The 20,944-nt window shown below is 44.0% G+C and overlaps 1 protein-coding gene across 1 annotated transcript; it reads right to left on the bottom strand.

The window, feature by feature from the left end:
* Window positions 1–1,426: 1,426 nt before the first annotated feature.
* LOC138386792 (5-hydroxytryptamine receptor 5B) lies at window positions 1,427–15,497 on the bottom strand. The gene is made up of 2 exons (XM_069473480.1): window positions 14,721–15,497; window positions 1,427–1,762 (listed from the first exon to the last, which is right to left on the bottom strand). The coding sequence occupies exons 1-2, from the start codon at window positions 15,495–15,497 to the stop codon at window positions 1,427–1,429; spliced, it is 1,113 nt and encodes a 370-aa protein (XP_069329581.1).
* Window positions 15,498–20,944: the final 5,447 nt, after the last annotated feature.

The following is a 20,944-nucleotide window of genomic DNA, read 5'->3' as shown; positions in this document are numbered from 1 at the left end:
GGCTGCTGCTCCAGACCCATACCCAGCCACAGATATTCCCTAATTTATAGATTATACCATATTGCCTTTCTAAAACCTAAGAAAGAGTCTGGATTCTGAAACTTACGCAGTCCCACATGTTTTGGAAAAGGCACTGTGGATCTATAATTCTCTGATAAACCCCACAGTATAGGTATTTCATAGTGTAAGTGTAAAGAATGTCTATATAACGTAGATATCAAATGAGCCAATGGTGGAGTAGACTTTTTTGTGCAAAATAAAATGCCTAATCAATAGGCAGCCAGCCCACATCCAAAATCAGGTAGATACGACCAAGGTAGATATAAATTCCTATATACCAGGGTCACATTTAATATTTTCTGGAAGACCAAGGCCATTGTAGAAGTTTTAGGGGGGGTTTTGGTGTTTTAAGTCCTACAACAGGCATCATTTTTCCATCTCAGTGTCATATACACGTCTGCACCATAAATAAGAACGATTCTGAGCCTAGAAATGAATGCCTCAAAAGTAGTTTTTATTACACATACAAGTCAGTATGGTGATGTAATGAGAAAAATTTCTCATAGCTGCTTTCCCAAGTGGTTAAAAAAAGCAGAGAAAAACTTCACAGGGGTTCTCAACACTGGCTATGTATTGGAATCACCTGGCAAATTTTAGGAAGCACTGCAGCCTGGGTTGCACTCCCAAGGATGCAGTTTAATTGGTCTAAAGAGCAACCTAAGTATCCAGAAGCATCGCTCACTGATTTAAAAAAAAAAATCACCTTGGGAACTTAATACATGGATTATCAGACCTCCTCTTTGAGAGTACGATTCAGTAGCTATGAGTTGCACTGAAAGCTTTTTTTAACAGAACTTCAGGTGACTCTCATCTCACAAATTGGGATACACTGCCACCTTGAGGAAGTGTAAGAGGCTGGGGAAGACAGGAGTTGGTGGATAAAGGGTGTGGGGAGGAGGCCTCTTTCACAAAGGAGACAGTCTCCAGAGTGGGCCACAAAACAGACCACTGGAGCCCTGTGCTGAGAGACCCTCTCTGAGGAATATGGTATTGACAAAGGAAAAGCAAATGCAGCTTCAACACTTGTGTCAGTTCTAACCAATCAGCAGTAACTGCCTGAAGTGCTGTCCTGAAAAGGATTCTGAGTCAGACTCCTGCTCAGTGGGGAGACTGTGCTGTGATCGAATAGTAATGTCTGCCATGTACACGGGAAGAAGGTGTAGTCACACGCTTGCCTCACATACGCTGTTTTCTTGAGAGCCTTTGGCACAGCTGCTTCCACAGTCCAGGACCAGTGGTCTGGCTCTCAAAACATCATTAGTACTCAGCTGTGGAGGGAGGGGTTCTAGAACACTGGTGAAGGAGAGAAATACAGGTTCCCTCCCTCCTCACAACTCTTTACCATTTGTCTTTCCAACCCCTGTGTCTATTGCTGCTTGGTAAAGAGGCTCTTGAAGGCACTGTTGTAGTTCTTGTTAAAAGCTGTGTAAATCAGGGGGTTGAAGAAAGAGTTGGAGTAGCCAAGCCACAGGAATATGCTTTTCCAGATGGGGGGCAGGCTGCAGGCACAGAGGGGGCTGATGAGCTCCGCCAGGAAGAAGGGGATCCAGCACAGCACAAACACGCCAATCAGAATCCCCACCATCACGGCCGCTCGCTTCTCCTTCTGCTCCCGCCACGAGTCTCTGCTCGCCTGAAAGGCCACCGTTGTTCGGCACCGTGCTGTGAACACCATCTCGGCCTCGTGAGGTGCTTCCGTCACCTTGCAACAAAGAAAATGTGGAATTAAAAAGTAGGACAGAACAAGGAAAAATAAATTGAAAAATCAACAACTCTTCTTAGATCAGTCAGAGACGTGAGGTCACAGGGCTAAATGCTGCTCCAAAAAATAGGAAAGAGGGTGAAGACAGAGAGTCACAGCTTGCCAGAGCAGAAACCCACAAGCAGAAACCTCTGCAGGAACCAGTGCTGGGGTAAGAAAACCCAAACTGTAACTGACAAATTGCTGAAGGCTCAGTGTGGACAGGCAGTGGGCGCTGCATGTCACCTTTCCCCTTCAGAAGAGACAATATCGACCAATTCCACATCCTACCAGAGCACCATCAAGTCCAAAAGAAGTCTGAGAGAGAAAACGTGGCATTCTGAAATCACCCCATGAATATTTAGCAGTCCCATGTTGGGAAAGGAAGTGGAAGGTGATTTTGTTGTTGCTTTCCTCCTACTAAGCTCATTAATGGGCACTTTTCTCTGCTGACCTAAATGACCTCCCAGGCACTTGAGTTCCTCCATTGTGTGATGAAATTCCAAATCCTCATTAAGCTATTGAAGTAAAGAAAGGGATGGGGTAAGTTCAGTTCAAAGAGATCCTGGGGGAAGAGAAACAGAAAAGGAAAGTCTACTGATTAAACAGGTTCATTGAAAACACCGAGCAGGGCCCACCTGCGTTGCATCAAGAAGTCTGTTTACTAGAAGCCCCTGTTCACAGCTTTTCAGCCTGAACCTGGTGTAGCCCGTGCAGAGTGATGCCGGCAAGCAATGGAATCTTTCCAGAAACAGCCTCAAAGAAAACGAGCCAATCGTGGATGATTTGGGTTCACTAGGAGACTGACTTGTTTTGCTTTTTGGGTTCAATATGTAACATGTACTGGGAAACCAAAAGATACAGAGAAGCTGCTGTGAAACCGACACTGCCGAATACCAGCAAGGGATGACTTTAACCTCACAACAAACCCTTAAGGGATTATTATTACTTTCCCCATTTCACAGTTGAGAAAACACTCGGAGGTTAAATACTTATGTCCAAAATCACAGTTACTTTTTGTTAGTGTCAGAAGTCAAACTTGGGTAACTTGAACCAGGGTCCACACTCCTAACCCCTACGTGTTATTCTGTATCCTTAAGTAAAAGTGACTGATCTGAATGGGTTCCTGTGGAAACTGTTTCAAGGATATTACATTCAGGTGCTTTCAGAATGGGCATCTATGGCTCCCTGGGCAATGTCAAGGGCCTCTAGCCACCAGCTCTGGGAGCATCCCGGAGTCTCTCTCTTTCCTCTTTGATCTTGTCTCTCCTCAGCCCGTGGTCCCCTCTGCACACCTGTCTGTGACCAGTCATGCTCCGGAGGCCTTGGACCCTGGGTTTAGAACCCGCTAATCTGGAAGGCAAGAATACGAACTGCTGAATCCACACAGCCAGTAGCACCTGGCACCTTCCAGTCCTGCTGTGCAAGGAGCGGTTGGAGGTTATCGAATGCTATGACCGAGGCCACATGAGCAGGGAAAGGCGGAACCAAGGTGCCTGCCCAGTCTCTGTGGTTCCTTTCTGCCATGCTGAGACGTGACCTAAGTGCTAAGTTTACCTAAATGTCTCCATAGAGTCTGGGGCTTTTTCCATCCAAAATTAATTAAGGACCAAATCTGCCAGATAGTCAATGCTCAGAAATGTGCTGATCGTCTCCTGTGTGTAATAGGGACTGTGTACTGGAGTTTCCCGTCAAGTCCCAAGTTCAAATATTCTGTCTCTTTATTCCCATAAGTACTCTGATATCAGGGCATGATTCTAAGTTGTCATTCAGAATATTGTGTCATGACCAACACTCTAGAAGGGTAGAGACCTTGAGTGTCCTGTCCACTAAAGAATCCCCAGCACCTAGTATAACGTAGGTCACATAGTAAACACTCAAGTGTTTATTGAATGAAGAAATGTTTGGGGGAGGCAATTCTTTTGCAAATCTCTTGCATTCCTGCACATTTTGCTAGCAAAGATACTGACAGCGTTTGTTTTAAACTAGCTTTTCCAGGATGTTTATTTAGCAAACAGCCTTGGAAGACACAGATAGTGTCTCCCAGTGGGCAAGAGGGCGGTCTGGCTTGCAACCCGTTATAAAAGATTCACGCTTCTTTTATAATAAAATAAGAAATAATAATACCATAATATAAATAAAATAAGAGCAGAGGACAGGTTTGTTTACTGTCCAACACTAGACAAAAGAGATTTGGGTTTCCTAATCTGGGAATTTTTCTGCTATGATGCAAATCCATTAGGGTCGCCCATATCCCTCCTTGTGGGACTTTGAGGGAAGGGGGAACCTTCAGCTCACACTGTGTAATAAAGTCCTTTGATTCCAACCCGAGTCCCTTGTCTTGTGTTAGCATCCAGTAATCTGTGGCAGACTGATGACTTATAATAGCTTGCAAACAGGGTACAATCTCAGGCCCTTCACAGTGATTGACATATGTCTAGCACTTGGCTAGGTGGAGGTAATACGTCTATCACGCTCTGCTATAACAACAACTGCCTAAGAAAGGAACACAGAAGCCAAGGCTCAGAGCAGGTTAGGGATTAGCTACAATTCCAAGCTGAGTATCCATTTCTACATCTCCAACCAGGAAGAACCTTGTTTATACCGTAGTCTTACTGTGAGGAATATAAGCAGACAGTAGTGCAGAGTAGCACCTCAGTAAATGACAGGCTCACGTCCCTATCCCTTCACTCTCCTCTAAAACAACTCCAGCTGCCACAGGAAGAACCTAAGAATATTTGCAATCCTCTAATGTTGTCATATAAATGTCTTAATAATAAGAAATAGGAAAAAAAAAAAAAAAACAGGAGGATGGTTCCTAATCATTTGTGGAACCTACCAGTTTTCTGTGTGACAACAGGAGTCAGACCTTGACCACGGCAGGACTCTTTACAAAGCTGTGTCAGGCAGCTGCACTCATCCTAGAGGCTAATCAAATCCTACAATGTCTGTGGACAGGACATTGAGAACTTCCCAGTTAAGGCTGAAGGCAATCTGGATTATAACTGGAATGCTCTGTTTCTAACCAGAGTTTGCAGGTCAAGGCTCAGAACACCTGAGGCTTTATTCTCTCTGCCCAAGGTTTAATGAGATAATCAAGCTAAAAGTCTTATTTCTCCAAGGCACTTGAAAGAGATAACTAACCAAACAAAGCCCCCATTTAAACAGAAGCTGTCTAGCTTGTTTGACAATCCAGAATAGGAAATTTTCTCAGCTGCTTCTCTTGTGCAAAAGAAACCAAGCAAAGAACTTAAGGAAATTTTCTTGTAAAAAACAAAAGCAGAGCACTGCTAGGCTTGAAAAAAATAAACTCTTCCTTCAGTGTAATTATATACACACAACAGAGCATTGTGTATAGCATTGTGCTAAGCTTTTGGGTATGATCATAACGTAAGGTATAGTTGCTATAATTCTTATATTTGGAAAACATGGATTTTTTTTTTTTTTTTAGTTGGGTGTTTAGTCACCCTGGCATGGCTAAGGACCCACTGGGGTTAATGCTGAGAATGGGAAAATGTAATCAAGAGTGTTAATTAAGGTTAAGTACAGTTGTTTTCAGTTCTGAGATCATCTGATCTAAAATCCTCCTCCCTTACCATTGGATGCTGCTTCTTGGTACAAGGGGAGGATGCGATGGAGAGAGGGGGAGGTTTTGTCTTTTGCGCATGCACCATCCAGCCTCAGTATTCTGTATGCCCAGTAGGGGGCCACGGCTCCAGGACTAAGGACCACTTTTGCTGCAGAGAGTCCTACCTACCACCCACTGTGGGTTGCAGCCAGTGGAGAAGAAGCTGAGCATCGCCCTGCTGGGAAGGGTTGCAGGGAAGGGCTTCAGGACGTGCTGCATGCGGATTGGGTGAGCTAGCAGCTGCCTACCTTTCTGGGCAGTAAATTCAAAGCTTTCTTTAATTTTCAAGGCATTCCATGACCTGCCAAAAAGTTAAGAACCATGGAGTTTGGGTCTCATTCTTCCACTGAGAAACCTAATCTTCTCCAAAAACTACATGGATATAAGAAGTAGCTTATTGCAAGGTTATATGTGGAGACACAAGGTCCCTATGCTATACTTGTTACACTCCTTTTGTTTCTCTTCTCCCCCCTCTCCTCTTCTGTAACAGGGCAATAAGAGAGAAAAGAGAAATGAAAATAGAGGTAAAGGGGCAGGATGAACATAAAGACGTAGGGGGAACAAGGGAGAAGTTTATAGAGAGGGAAGCCAGGCATATTTCTGAAGGTGTGGGGGAAGTGCTCCTTGGTGCACCCAAATATAATATTTTTGGAAATTCTCAATTAGGTAACAATCTTAAAAGAATCAAACCATAAGCCAGATGTTTTGTTGTCACTGATAGAATTTGAGTCATAACATTTAATTTCTAGAGTTAAAAGCTTGCAGCATGGCATGGGAATGTGTTTGAGCCCATAGGTTTTTTTGGGGTTTGGTTTTTTTGAGACAGAGTCCCGCTGTTGCCCCAGGTGGAGTGTAGTGGCATCATCGCAGCTCACAGCATCCTCAAACTCCTGGGATCAGGCGATCCTTCTGCCTCCGCTTCCTGAGTAGCTGGGACTATAGGTTCATGCCAAGACACCGGCTAATTTTTTCTATTTTTAGTGGAGATGGGGCTCTCGCTCTTGCTCAGGCTGGTCTCAAACTCCTGAGCTCAAGCAATGCTCCCACCTCGGCCTCCCAGAGTGCTAGGATTATAGGCGTGAACCACTGTGCACAGCCCCATAGTTTTTTTGATAGAATCAGAACAAGAGTGGTGGTTTTGTACCACCCTCTTCCCATACTTGAGCTAAGGCCAAACCCCCAGCTCTCATCTATAACCCCACTAGCTGCTTAGTCTTTGGGGTGGTCCAGATGACAAGTAAGCATTGGAAAAGTAACAAAAAACATAAAGGGCTTAGACAAAGACCCTCCAAGAAGAGAAAATTACAGGCCAGTATCCCTGATGAACATAGATGCAAAAATCTTCTACAAAATACTAGCAAATCGAATACAACAGCACATTAAAAGGATCATTTACTATGATCAAGTGGAATTTATTCCTGGGATGCAAGGATTCATCACATATAATTAGCAGAATGAAGGATAAAAACCATACAATCATCTCAATAGATGCTGAAAAAGCATTTGGCAAAATTTAACATCCTTTCATGATAAAAACTCTCAATAAATTAGGCATATAAGTAACGTACCTCAACACAGTAAAGTCCATATATAACAAGCCCACAGCTAACATCATACTTAATGGTGAAAAGTTGAAAGATTTTCCTCTAATATCAGAAACAAGACAAGGATGCTCAGTCTCACCATTTCATTCTAACATAATACTGGAAGTCCTAGCCAGAGCAATTAGGGGAAAAAAGAAAAAAAAAAAAAAAAAAAGAGAGAAAGACATAAAAGGCATCCAGATGGGAAAGGAAGAAGTAAAATTGTCTGTTTGCTGGTGATGTGATCCTATCAGTAGAAAACCCTAAAGACTCCACCAAAACACTGCTAGAACTGACAAACAAATTCAGTAAAGTTGCAGGATAAAAAAACCATCCTGCAAAAATCAGTAGTGTTTCTACACACTAACAATGAACTATCCAAAAAAAATTAAGAAAACAATCTCATTTCAATAGCAAAAAAAAAAAAAAAAAAAATACTTAGGAATAAATTTAACCAAGAAGGTGAAAGACTTGTACACTGTAAACTATAAAATAGTCGGGTGTGGGTAGCTCACACCTATACTATAAGCCTAGAATTTTGGGAGGCCAAGGCAGAAGGATTGCTTGAGGCCAGGAGTTCAAGACCAACCTGGGCAACATAGCAAAATGCCACCTCTACAAAAAAAATGTGGAGGGGGAATAAAACTGTAAAACATTAATTAAAGAAATTAGAGTATACAAATAAATAAAAAGACATTCCCTGTTCATGGATTGGAAGAATATTGTTAAAATGTCCATACTACCCAAAGTGATCTACAGATACAATGCAATCCCTGTCAAAAATTTAATGACATTTTTCACAGACCTAGAAAAAACAATCCTAAAGTTGATATGGAGCCACAAAAGACCCCAAATAGCCGAATCAATCTTGAGCAAAAAGAACAAAGCTGGAGGTATCACACTGATTTCAAAATATACTACAAAGCTATAGTAATCCAAACAGCATGGCACTGGCATTAAAAACAGACACTTTGACCAATAGAAAAGGATAGAGGGCCCAGAAATAAACCTAGGTATCTGTGGTCAATTGATCTTTGATAAAGGTGCCAAAAACACACAATGGGAAAAGGATAGTTTTTTCAGTAAATAAGAATGGGAAAACTGGATACCCACACACAGAAGAATGAAATTAGACTCTTATTTCACACCACATACAAAAACCAACTCAAAATAAACTAGTGACTTAAATGTAAGACTGGAAACTATAAGACTACTAGAAGAAAACATAGGGGAAAATCTCCTTAACATCAGTTTGGGCAATGATTTTTTTATATATATAATTTCAAAAGCACGGGCAACAAAAGCAAAAACAGACAAATGGGATTGCATCAAATTAAATGGCTTCTGCACAGCAAAGCAAACAATTAACAGCATAAAGAAACAACCCACAGAATGAGAGAAAATATTTGGAAACCACATTTCTGATATGGGGTTAATATTCAAAATATATAAGGAACTCAAAAAACTAAATAGCAAGAAAACAAATAACTTGATTAAAAATGAATAAAGCATTTGAATAGACATTTCTCAAACAGAAGACATACAAATGGCCAACAGGTTTATGAAACAAATGTTCAACATCAGTATGCATCAGGGAAACACAAATTAAAATCACAGTGAGATATGTTACACCTGTTAGAATGGCAATTATCAAAAAGGTGAAAGAGAAGTGTTGGTGAGGATGTGGAGAAAAGGGAACCTTTGCACACTGTTGGTGGGAATGTAAATTAGCACAGCCACTGTGGAGAACAGTATGAAGGTTTCTCAAAAAAGGTTTCTCTCCTACTTTTAGGTATATATCCAAAGGAATTGAAATCAGTATGTTGAAGAGATATCTGCACTCCTATGTTCATTTCAGCATTATTCACAATATCCAAGATGTGAAATCAACCCAAGTGTCCATCAACAGATGAATGAATAAACAAAATGTGGTATATATACACAATGGAATACTATTCAGCTTTAAAAAGGAGGGAATCCTGTCATTTATGACAACATGGTTAAACCTAGAGGACATTATGCTAAGTGAAATAAGCCAGGCACAGAAAGATAAATACTGCATTATCTCACTCATATGGGGAATCTAAAAAAGTCAAGCTGATAGAAGTAGAGAATAGAACGATGGTGACCAGAGGCTGAGGGCAAGAGAATGGGGAGATTTTGTCAACCACATGATACAAAGTTATAGTTAGACAGGAGGAATAAGTTTTCAAGAGCTATTGCACAGAAAGGTGACCATAGTTAATAATAATGTATATTTTTAAATTGCCAAAGGAATAGATTTTAAATGTTGTCACTATAAAAAAATAAAATATGTGAGGTGATGGATATGTTCATTAACTTCATATAATCATTCCACAATGTGTGTGTATATAACAATACATCACATTTTACCCCATAAATATATACAACTATAATTTGTCAATTTAAAATAAATATTTGACCAGCCTTAAAAAAATAAAATAAATAAATAAAATAAATAAATACACACTTAAGCATAAAGGGCTCTGTACAGACATTGGGTCATTCAGAGCTTATAACACATAAACTTATGGCAGCAGATCATTATTCAAACAAAATGTCAGCATAGAGGATTGGCTTAGAGAGTCAATTTTTTTTTTTTTTTTTTGAGACAGAGTCTCACTCTGTTGCCCAGGCTAGAGTGAGTGCTGTGGCATCAGCCTAGCTCACAGCAACCTCAAACTCCTGGGCTCAAGCAGCCTCCTGCCTCAGCCTCCCGAGTAGCTGGGACTACAGGCATGCGCCACCATGCCCAGCTAATTTTATGTATGTGTGTGTGTGTGTATATATATATATATATGTTTTTAGTTGTCCAGCTAATTTCTTTCTTTTTTTTTTTTTTTTTTTTTTTTTAAGTAGAGATGGTGTCTCACTCTTGCTCAGGCTGGTCTCAAACTCCTGAGCTCAAAGGATTTACCCGCCTTGGCCTCCCAGAGTGCTAGGATTACAGGCGTGAGCCACCACGCCTGGCCGAGAGTCAAATTTTTATAATACAACATTATCTAAAACCAAGCTCCAGTTGACAAAAACCCTATAGCTCAATGCTACACATTTATTTTGCCCTTTACAGTTTGCAAAGTGCTTTCCCTACACTACTCATCGTACTCTGGACAGACTTCTAGCAGAGCACCTATAAGATTTTATGGCATTTATAATTTTATAATTGTGATCTACTAAAATTAATCCCTTGAAAGCAGGAATTTGCTTATTCATTCTTTAAAACCTCAGAGGCTGCCATATTGCCTGATATATAGGAGGTCAGTAACTCAATCAAGTAATTTTGAACACTATGTTCAACATGTCCAAAAGTTAACTGACTCTTCTCCCAAAGTTAGAACCTAATTCCTCTTCTCTCAAGTGTGCATTGGACTTAGTGACTCACTTCTAATAAACAGAATGTAGAAGTGATCATATGTGACTTCCAAGACTAGTCACAATGTGCATTGCAGTTTCTTCCTTGCTTCACCCTCTAGGCTGGCTTGCTCTGGGAAAGCCAGCTGCCATGTTGTGATGACACTCGAGCAGTCTATGGTGATGTCCTCTTGGCAAGGAACTGAAGCCTCCTGTCAACAGGCATGTGAGTGTGCCATCTTGGAAGCAAGTCCCCAGCCCCCATCAAGCCTTTGAATGACTTGCAGCCCTATGCAACATCTTGACTATGAACATGAGAGACCTTATGCCAGAACTACCCAGCTAAGCCATTCCCAATGCCTGACCCACAGAAACTGTGCATTAATACATGTTTGTTCTTTTAAGCCATTAAGCTTTGGGTTAATTTGCTATACAGGCAATGAATAACTAATCCACCTATGATAGTAAGGAATAGCAATAAGACAAATAAAATAATTTTATTATTTATAAGACTAACAGAAAAATAATAACATAACTAACAAAGCAGCTATCATTTATGGTTTACTCTTTTAGGCACTCCACCTACATTATTGTTTTATTTACTCTTCATAAGAATATTATGAGACAGATGGTAATATTTTCATTTTACATATGGGGAAATGCAGACTTAGATTAAGTCACTTGGCTACAGTACTGATAAGTGGCACAAAAAGATTGAAACTCAAGTCTCCTTGTTTCCAAATCCCTTGCACTTAAGCACTGTGCACATCATCTCCTCATATATGTTTATTGTTGAGAAAGAATGAAAAGTATCCATCAAGGCTATATTATAATTTTCTTGAACCCCAGACATCTTTGCCTTCTTGGGTTCCTTCCTCCATTAAAAAATATTTAAAATTATATTAGTACAAAGACTAATATAATGAAGGCTAAATTATTATATAGTTATTATATTCATTTTTTCTATAATTTTAAAAGAAATTAAAATTAAAACATTTCCACTGGTCCCTAAAAGAGTTGTGGCTCTAGGTAGTGTGCCTACTGTGCCTGATGGATAAGTAGGCTCTAGCATCAACTGTACACAGAAATCAAATACGCAATTCAAGAGAAAAAGAAATTTGATGTCACATTTTAAAAACCAAAAATATCACCTCTAATGACTTTGCTTTCTTCTTTTCTGACCAGTAAAGGGTACAGGGAAGTAGGAAGCGATCATAACCCACAGGGTGGGGAGAGATTATAACGTGTATGTGGTGCTCAGTGTATCAGTGTATGAGGTTGAATGAAAGGATGCCAGGGCAGGAGTTGAACCTGTCCCCTGAGGGAGGTTGGCAAGGCCTCTGTGTTCAACTGTGTTCAGCTTTCCTAGAAAGGAGAGTTCACATGAGTAGTTTTGAGATCCTGTTCCCTGGGACCCACCTTGACTGGGCTATGACTGCCTCAGTCATCATTTCTCTGAAGGAGAGATGCCCATGAACAGAGGGACTGTCTTCAGAAGTCAAGTCCCTGGAGACAGCGTGGAGTAATGAAACAGTAACAAAAAGAATTTAATCTGGTACAATCTTCAGTTTCTCTACTAGATAATTGTGTGATTTGGGGTGAACTATCTTTGCGGTGCCTTAGTTTTCTCATCTGCAAAATGAGGGCTTTGTGGCAAAGACAGTTAGTGCTCAACAAATAGCCATGTGCTCCCCTCAAATTCACAGCCAATGGCTGGCTAATGGGATGTGAACAGAAGTGACATGTGTCCACTCCTGGGGAAGGCAGTTAAAAGCTGGTGTATCTCTATATATCTCTTCTCCTTCCACAGCAACTTTGGAAGCCACATGATCAAGACAGAATAACTAAAAAATGGTAAGTGGCCTAAATCCATGGGTGACTGTCTGGAGGAGAGCTATGCAGGTGATCTGCCAGATCCCCATTTAACTTTAGGTGAGAGTAAAATAAACTTCTGTTGGTTTGGGGTTACATGTTACTGCAGCATGCCTTAGCTTATCCTGACTAATAGAGACTGTCAATGCTAACTTTGCTGAATTGTGAGGATTAAATAGGAAGCTAATGTAAAGCATCAAAAACAGTGCCTTGAAGAGAGAATTCACTCAATAAGCATTTTTTTCCTTCTCTACTTTCAAAAACTGTGTTTTTCTCCAAAGGATTAATCTCACTGGCCAAGAACTGTTGCAGATTCCACTCTGATAATAATTCAGTGTTGGGACCCTAGACACAGAATTCTCAAAAAGATGGAGGCTGCACACAGTCTCATTGACTGAGGCCTTCCAGCCTCATAATGGCTCCTATCCCCACAGAGCTCAGTATAGACACTTTGCAGGGCCTACACTCAACTAAATCCCCTTGGAGGGTACAAAAACACAGATGGAGTCAAAGTAGAGTGGTAGTATTGTTGGCATATTTTAAATGTCTGTTTGGGTGTCTTGTGGCCAGAAGGCTTACAAATGCTGACTCAGGACCCTCACCCAGGATTTTGAGCGAGGGCTTGCTGGAGCCCAACAAAGCAGGATGCTCTTGAACACTATCTCATCTACAGTTTCAGCGTTTGTGATTCAAGCCTCTCAGACATGACTTACACGTGTGTTAGGGAAGTTGAGGCCCTAAGTGGGGAAAGGCTTGTTCCAGGTCCTTCTGTTTGCAAGTGGCTGAATGCCAACACTGACCCTGTCTCCCAGAGCTCTTTCAACTCACCGATGGCCGCCGTGGATTGGCCAGCCTCCCATCCGGTCACCTCCTCCTGATGTCACCTGCCTGAGTGGGGGCTGTCAAAAACGAACACTAAAACCAGGCTTGGCAAGCCTTCCCAGCATCCATTTCACCGTGATTTCTCTGGGTGCACATTGGATTGATGTAGCTATTAAAAGTCAGCCCTACCTCAGTAATCAGACAGAAAAGCTATAATCACCCCAGGCATTTCCAAGGGACCTTTCAAAGACCATCATTAATTCTGAATAAATCTCTCCCCTACCAACACTTTCCAATTATAGTCTTGACATTCCTATTTTATGCTACAAAATGCCTGTGCCATTTAATGAAAAAGAAAAAAAGCCCGCTTTTTAAAGCACATGTATTTGTCTGGTAGCCTAAGTATATGAGCTAATTTTCTAAAATTAAAACAAAACTGACAACAAAAAACTTGTGGTGTCTCTTTTTCCTCCTTTATGCACCCCCTTCCCTCATCCTTGTATTCTATTTGGAAGGGAACAATAAATCTCCTTACTCTCTAGGACTGGGAGCTTGTTGCTTGACATACTTGAGATCCTCAAAAGAAAAAGTTGGGATTTCTAGGCTGAGGAGGTTGCAGAGCACCTATTAGGCCCTGTCCAAAAGGCGGAAAGGTCCAGGCAGAATAATAACCATGGTGACAGAAGATCTGACCGTTGCAGTTTCCTCCAGCTCATTGCATTTCCACCCCTTACAGCTTGCAGGCAATGCCCTGTTGCTCTCCTCTTTTCTCCAGCCAGCTCTGCCGCCCACTGTGTGCCAGGCACTGTATTAGGTGCTTTGTATTCTTCATGTCATGTAATCGTCACCAAGAGCCCTATAAAGTAGGAATTAACGTTGTTTAAAGATGAAAAAACGAGGCCCACAGAAATTGAGCAACTTTCCTCATTTCCAAAGCTTGGATTTGAGCCCATGATTCTGTCTCTCTCCTAAATCCCTAGAGGATAATGCTGGGGTTGGGATAATCAAAAGAAAATGAGACTTGGCTTATTTTATCTTCACTCCCCCGCCCCACCCCCTTGGCAGGGAGCTGGCCGATAATGCTGGGGAATAGTTTCTGGACTGCAGAGGATGGACTGGGGTCTGGTGGAGACAGAAAGTAAGAGGTGAATGGCCATAGGAATTTCTGCAAGGTGAATCCCAGCCCACCGAAGTCCCTCAAGGCCTGGTTGGGACCAGGAATTTGGCGCCTCCAGGACTCACATGGACACAAGCACACCAAGGGAAAAGCAACAGAGAGCGCACCTAATAACACGTGCCCTCACCACTACCGAGAGTAGCTGCACCTGCAAGCCGCTCCAGCCTCATGTTGTCGGATCCGGCTCCAGCCCTAGTGTGCAGGCGGTGAAACCCCTTCCCCGCTGCGCACCAGGTACGCAATTGGTAAACCCTTCGCATGTGCGCCAAGTGCACAGGTGACGAACACCCCCACAGTGCTTTTCAGGAGAAAAGGCGGCAAACTCTTTCTGCGCTCCAGGTGCGCTGGTGGCCAACCTTTCGCGCGCCCCAAGTGTGCAAGCTTCCGACCCCTCTCTTTCGCCAAGCTTCCTCCTCCCACGGCGCCCTCCTTCCCAGACGCCCCATTCCGCAGCCGGTCCCTCACCTGCCTGGTGGCTGGCAAGGGCAGCACAGCCCTCTGGCGGCGGCCGAAGCGAAGCTTGGCCGCCTTGTATATCTTCCAGTAGACAAATAGCACCACGCCGAGCGGCAGGTAGAAGGCACCGCAGGTGGAGAAGACAGCGTAGGAAGGTTCCTGGCTCACCTGGCAGCGCTGGAGCCGGGGGTCGTACGCCTCGCCCCAGCCAAAGAGCAGCGGCGCGAGAGCGATGAGCGCCGACAGCGCCCAGGTGAGCGCGATCATGAGCGCCGAGGCACGGCGGCGGGTGCGCGGCGTGTAGTGCAGGTGACGCGTGATAGTCCAGTAGCGGTCCAGGGCGATGGCCGCCACGTTCCAGATGCTGGCGGTGCAGCACAGCACGTCGAAGGAGATCCACACGTGGCACAGGCTGCGGCCCAGACGCCAGCGTCGCCCGGCTGATAGCTCGCTCACCAGGCTCAATGGCATGACCAGCGCTGCCACTAGCACGTCTGACACGGCCGTCGAGGCCACCAAGTTGTGCGGCACGCGATGGAAGGCGCGGACGCGCAGGATGGTGACCAGAACCAGCAGGTTCCACAGGAAAGTGGCCGCGATCAGCATCACCAGCAGTGTCACCACCAGCACCGTGAAGACAGAGAAGGGCGGCTCCCGGCCGGGCAGGACGGCACCACCCGGGGTCGACCGGACGACCCCGCCCGGGCTTGGGCTGCTGCTGCAAGTCTCGGGTCCCAGGGCAAGGGCAACGCCGGCGGTGGCCACCGAGAGGTTAGCGGCTTCCATGGATCACCGGATTGAGGCTCCCGGGCAGGGGACGCACAAGTCGTCCAGGAGCTTGGCGTGGACTGGGAGGGTGGGGCGCGGGAAGGGGTACTCTTGCCCAGGGAGGCGCGGAGAGGGGTCCAGGTCGTCCTACCCTGGCCCTCCTTTGGGCCGCAGCCCGCCTTTGGCGCTTCTGCCGGCAGCCCTTGTGGGCCCTCTTTTCCAGTAGAGGAAAAAAGGAAAGTAGGAGTGGAGGAGCTCAGTCCTGCTCCGCTTGGCCCGCCAGTCCCTCCCACCTCTCCTGTCGGTCCCGGGTGCGAGCAGCTGTCACAGGGCTGGGAATCCCGAAGCGCAGCCGAGTGTCCGAGCGCAGCGGCCGGCTGGGAGGCTGCTGGAGCCCAGCGGCACCTGGAGTGGGCTGGGGTGGGCGGAAGCGAGGGCGGTCTGGAGAAGGCACCAATGGGAGACGGGCCCTCAACGCTGTCCCCGCTGGTCCCCCCGCCTCGGCTAGGCAGAGAGAGCCCTAACCGCGGCAGTCTGGGGGAAGGCTTACAATCCTGTGCGAATCCCGCTGCTGCCATCTCCGCGGTTCCCTGGGATCACGGATGGAACGATTTGACGCTGGGAAACAGAGGGTCCAGCCCTGTTCCGGCCGAGGGGTTCTGGTTTCCTGGAATCGCGATTATACCTGTACCTGAAATAGGAGACCCAGCTATATGAAATAGAAAGCTCCTAAACCCAGCCCCATCCTGCCGCTTCGTTCGCAACCCGTTTGCCCGCGGAGGGCTTAGATGCAGCCTTTGAGAAGTTCACTCGCTGGCTCTGAGCAGAAGGGACGCGGCTTCTGAGCGCTGTGGCAGAGGCGTGGAAGAGGGACGGTTCCCATCAGCTTCGCCAGCTCCAGCTCCCCAGACTGTCCCCAGTCCCAGCACGTCCGCACTCTCCGCCCCGTCCCTCTCTTCCCGTTTCTAACATTCCTGAGTGTATGTCTTCCAGTTCTTCATATCCAGGTCCAGTCTGGAGTTATTTTTAGTGGCCCCTGGGCAAAGGTAGAAACCAATTCAAAAAGCAAAATTCCCCACCCCTCCACCCACAGCCCCCATTGTCAGTCTCTCACACTTTTAAAAAATAGTTCAGTCGTAATTAGATCATCTGAAGCTGTGTTACCTACGTTGCTGGAAGTGGAATAGAACGCAGAGCCCAAACTGCCCCTTCTGAACAGGTGCGGGCAGAGCAGAGTGCTCAGTTGAGGCGGGGTGTGCCCTGCACCCTCAGAGTGGGACCCCAAGAAGGAAGACTTTTTCTGGAAAGGCCACCTAGATGGAAGCAGGTGGAGGGCTTCTCCCAGAAGTCGCACTCCTGGCACCTGGGACAATCTTGTCCTGCAGGAGGGACAGACGCCCCAAGAATGCCCTTCTTTACTCTTCTGTCCTCCTCCAACCACAAGTAGGCACTTTCTACTTCCTTAGCACCGTGCACGCCACTTCTTGCTTACACAGACTTGATGGCTCGCAAAGAGCAACATGCAAGGAGTCAAGAGTGCAAATATTAATACCTGGACTTACAGGCTTCAGTGTCAAGTCGTTTATAAAAATATCGGAGAGGGTGGACTGTGGAGGGATCACAGAGCTGGGGGAAGTTGTGGTGAGGAAAGGCTTCTCGGAGGAAGAGGCGGCTGAAATTTTACTGAAGAGCAAGGAAGGAATTTAGATACTGGACCAGATGAGTGGAGGGCAGGACCTCAAGGCAGGCTGCCTGGCCGGAGTGTGAATGGCCCCGGTGGAACCTGGCTGGAGATGAAATGCAGGATGTAAACAAACGTCAAGGAGCAGGGTTTGGACTTGATCGTGGAGGAAGCTGGATTTGGAAGTGTTTGAGCAAGTTAACCTGATGAGGAGAATTATTTAGAAGGAAAAGAGGACTAGCCTTTGAAATACCTTCACAATAATATTCTCCCCATCTTACTGAACATTTTAACAAGCATAAAGAGTATTAAAAATGTAAAAACATTCATATTGCACTAGCCAGATACATGACATGCTTTTATTCTCAGCCTTTGTTCCTATCCACATACATTTTTTATGTGTAAAATCAATTTTTTATTTTGCAGATCTATCAACATTTTTCATGTTATTATATATTCTCTTCATAGTTACACTTTATACATTGTGCCATTTATCAGTTGGGAGAGTCTGAGCCACTTAAGCTTTCTGAGACTCACTCTCCTTATCTTAAAGATGGGGATAATTATACCTGTCATGAGATCATTATAAAGTCAGCTAAAGCCAGTAGCACAGGCTTAAGTGTTCAATAAATGATGACTGCTCCTGCTCTTTTTAACTTCCAGTCTAGACTTTAGGTTCAGTTCTCTTATGATCTTTGACACAGATTATACTTATTCATTGTTTTAATCTCTCAAATATTTATAACAACAAAACACTTTCACGTACTTTATTTCAGTTGCTCTTACCCACAACCTTCTTAGGCATCATTCCCATTTGCAAATGAAGAAGTGGAGAGAGATTTGTTAACTTGCTGCAGTGGACTGAATTGTGCTCACCCCAAATCCGTGTGTTGATGCCCTAACCCCCAATGAGACTATATTTGGAGATAGGGCGTATAAAAAGATAATAAGGTCAAATGAGGTCATAAGTGTGGGGCCCTGAGTTGATAGGATTAGTGTCCTTATGAGAGGAGACACCAGAGACCTCACTCTCTCTTTCCTCATGTGAAGACACAGCAAAACGGATTCTGCCCACAAGCCAAGAGGAAGGTCCTCACCAGAAACTGAATCTGACGGCATCTTGAGGCTGACAGCTGGGACTCAGCTCTCTGTCCCCTAATTCCCTATTTGTCCGTAACACCAGGCTGCCCTCCATACATTGGACTGGGAATTCAGTCTGATTATTTTCATTTAATTCTTTTATGTAATAGTTTTATATAAAAAGTCCACATGCTTTTCCTTTCGGAAAACTATATTATGTCTCAATTTCAAATCATCTTGGGTTTCTCTACCTTCCTCTCTGGCTACTCTCCCTCTGCCAACTGCTCCAGCCACACTGGCCTCCTGGTTCCTTGAACGGGACAAACACGCTCCTTTCTCAGGCTTCTGTGTGTGCTGTCCCTCTGCCCAGGGTGCTCTTCCCTCAGACAGGTGTGGCTCATTCACCGACGCTATTTGAGTCTCTGCTCCACTGTAACCATCGCAGACAGGCCTTCCCTGACCATGGGACCCAGGATCCATCACTCTATCTAAAAGTCTTCTCTGTCCCACCATTGTACTTATTTCTTTTCACAGCTCTTTACAGCAGTGACATTATTATTTAATTCCCTTTCCATTATCTGACTTTCCTACTAAAATATGAGCCCTTCTTGGGGAGGAAATTTTTTCACTGTAGTATCCTTAGCATCTATTTCTGTGCCAGGCACACAGTTGGTGGCTCAATACATTTGAATGAGTTTGTTGAATGAATGAATGAATGGATGAGGTATTGTTGGGAGAGGTGGTCCATGAGCCCTGAGCATCTCCTGTACCTTCTTGCTGGGTGTGCCAAGAATGCAAGTCCCTGACTTCTTGTTCCTCAGGCCATTCCTCAGGGTTGTGTTTGTAGCAAGCAACCTTAAAGGATGAGGTGACCTCGCCCCCTGGGCAAAGGGCAGGCTTGCTTCCACTTGGTGTCACAGTGGTAAATACCAAGCGAGGTGTTTCACAGCCCACAGGCATTCATCATAGGCCTTTTCTGTCACCCTCCTGGGACTTGGAAAACATGGGGAGCTTAGTGTAAACAAACATGAATCTCTGGCTGTAGCTTTTGCCTAGAGTAATAGAGCTCTTTGTCTGTGACCTCAGAGTCTCATGTAGTCTGCTAGCATCAGTGAAACAGGGTAGTTTGTTAGCTTGCATGTAGGGTAAAATCTCAGACCCTTCTCAGAACTTCATAGGCTTTTGCTTTATAGATTTTTAAAATTAAAACTAGCAGAATATTTTTTTCCATTTTGGGATTATTTTCTCGATACATTAGCTCCTAAATTTAATTACTGAGTTATAATGTAGGAGCAGCATGACTGTCCTTTGCACAGATTCCCAAATTGTACCTCAGAGAAATTTATGGATTCACTCTTAGCCCTGTCTTTAGAGAAACATGAAAGAGAAACTGACAGCCTTGTTAAAATAAATTTTATCATTAGAAAAATGTTTAATTGGTATAAAATGATGTAGTTTAATTGTTTTAATTTGCATTTCTTTAATAGCTAAAAGGCTGCATTTTTCCACATGTTTATAATATACATATTTTTGTGTAGAAGCTGTTCATTCACTTTGCACTACTTTATAAAGGAAGCTGGGTACTGATTTTATGGATATTTATCAATTTTAATGTATTTAGAGAGCACATTTTCATTACTTTGTTGTCACATAATTTTTCTGTTACTCCTTTGCATTTATTATATTTTGTTAAGTTTTTCTTTTACATAATAAAGCACATTGATTCTTGTCTCCATCAGTGTCTTCAATTTGCTCAGTAATCACAAATTGCTTTCCTGTCCTTTATGTCTGCTATTAAAGTTTGTGAATAGATTTAAAATGTAATTCTGTGGTCTCCCTGGAGTCATCATTGAATACGGTAGGAGAGGGAGATTCCGCCTTCTCACCGGCATGCTGTGTATAATCCTGTCCAAGGAAGCTCAGCCCTGGGTACTGAATGCAAGTTGTGGTGGTACAGAGATGGGTACGATGCCAGCCTGATCCCAGAGGCCCTTTTATCTACCAGAGAACAAAATCTATTTGTTGAATAACCATAATGCAGTAAAATGTGCTAACAGCTGCTGCGCAGTACCAATAAGAGTTTCTGGCCTTACTGAGGGAGAGAAATCACCTCCAATGAGGAAGAACAGAGAAGGGCTCTTGCTGGAAGCAGCTTTTGACCTGAACTTTCAATATGATGAAGATGTTCACTAGCAACTGTGGGGAGAGGAGCAGGGAGTTGCAAACCTAGTAGGAGGAGGGTGAGCAAGGGCTTGGAGGCAAAAGAACAACTACAACAAAACAGAAGGAAAACCCAAGCAAAGGATAATCAGGAAGTGTCCAGTGCTAATGCAATGTTAGCTCACTCCAGGCTTGTCAAGTCTTCATTTTAATGAAAGCATAAATAGAACATTTTTATTCAGCTGATCTTTTCTCTTTAGTACTTGCATGTATCTCCCACAACGACCTTTTTTATTGGTATTAAAAAGCATTCATTTTTGATATTATTGCCCTTGGGTGTTCTTCCAGATGATTTTTAATATCAGTTTCTTAGGGTTTATCCCTATTTGTTTATCAAGTCTCAGACCAAGTGTTAGCACTTTTGAGAAGCTGGTTCTGATCTCCACATCTGCCCCAGCCCCAGCCCTAGCTGGTGGCCCTGTTCTAGCTGGCCCTGCTGTAGCTGGCCCCTGAAGCCAGTGCTGGGACAGGGACTGCTAGTGGA

The sequence above is a fragment of the Eulemur rufifrons genome, chromosome 1, assembly GCF_041146395.1.
Source record: "Eulemur rufifrons isolate Redbay chromosome 1, OSU_ERuf_1, whole genome shotgun sequence".
Taxonomy (NCBI): Eukaryota; Metazoa; Chordata; class Mammalia; order Primates; family Lemuridae; genus Eulemur; species Eulemur rufifrons.
This window is presented reverse-complemented; position numbering and strand designations above follow the sequence as displayed.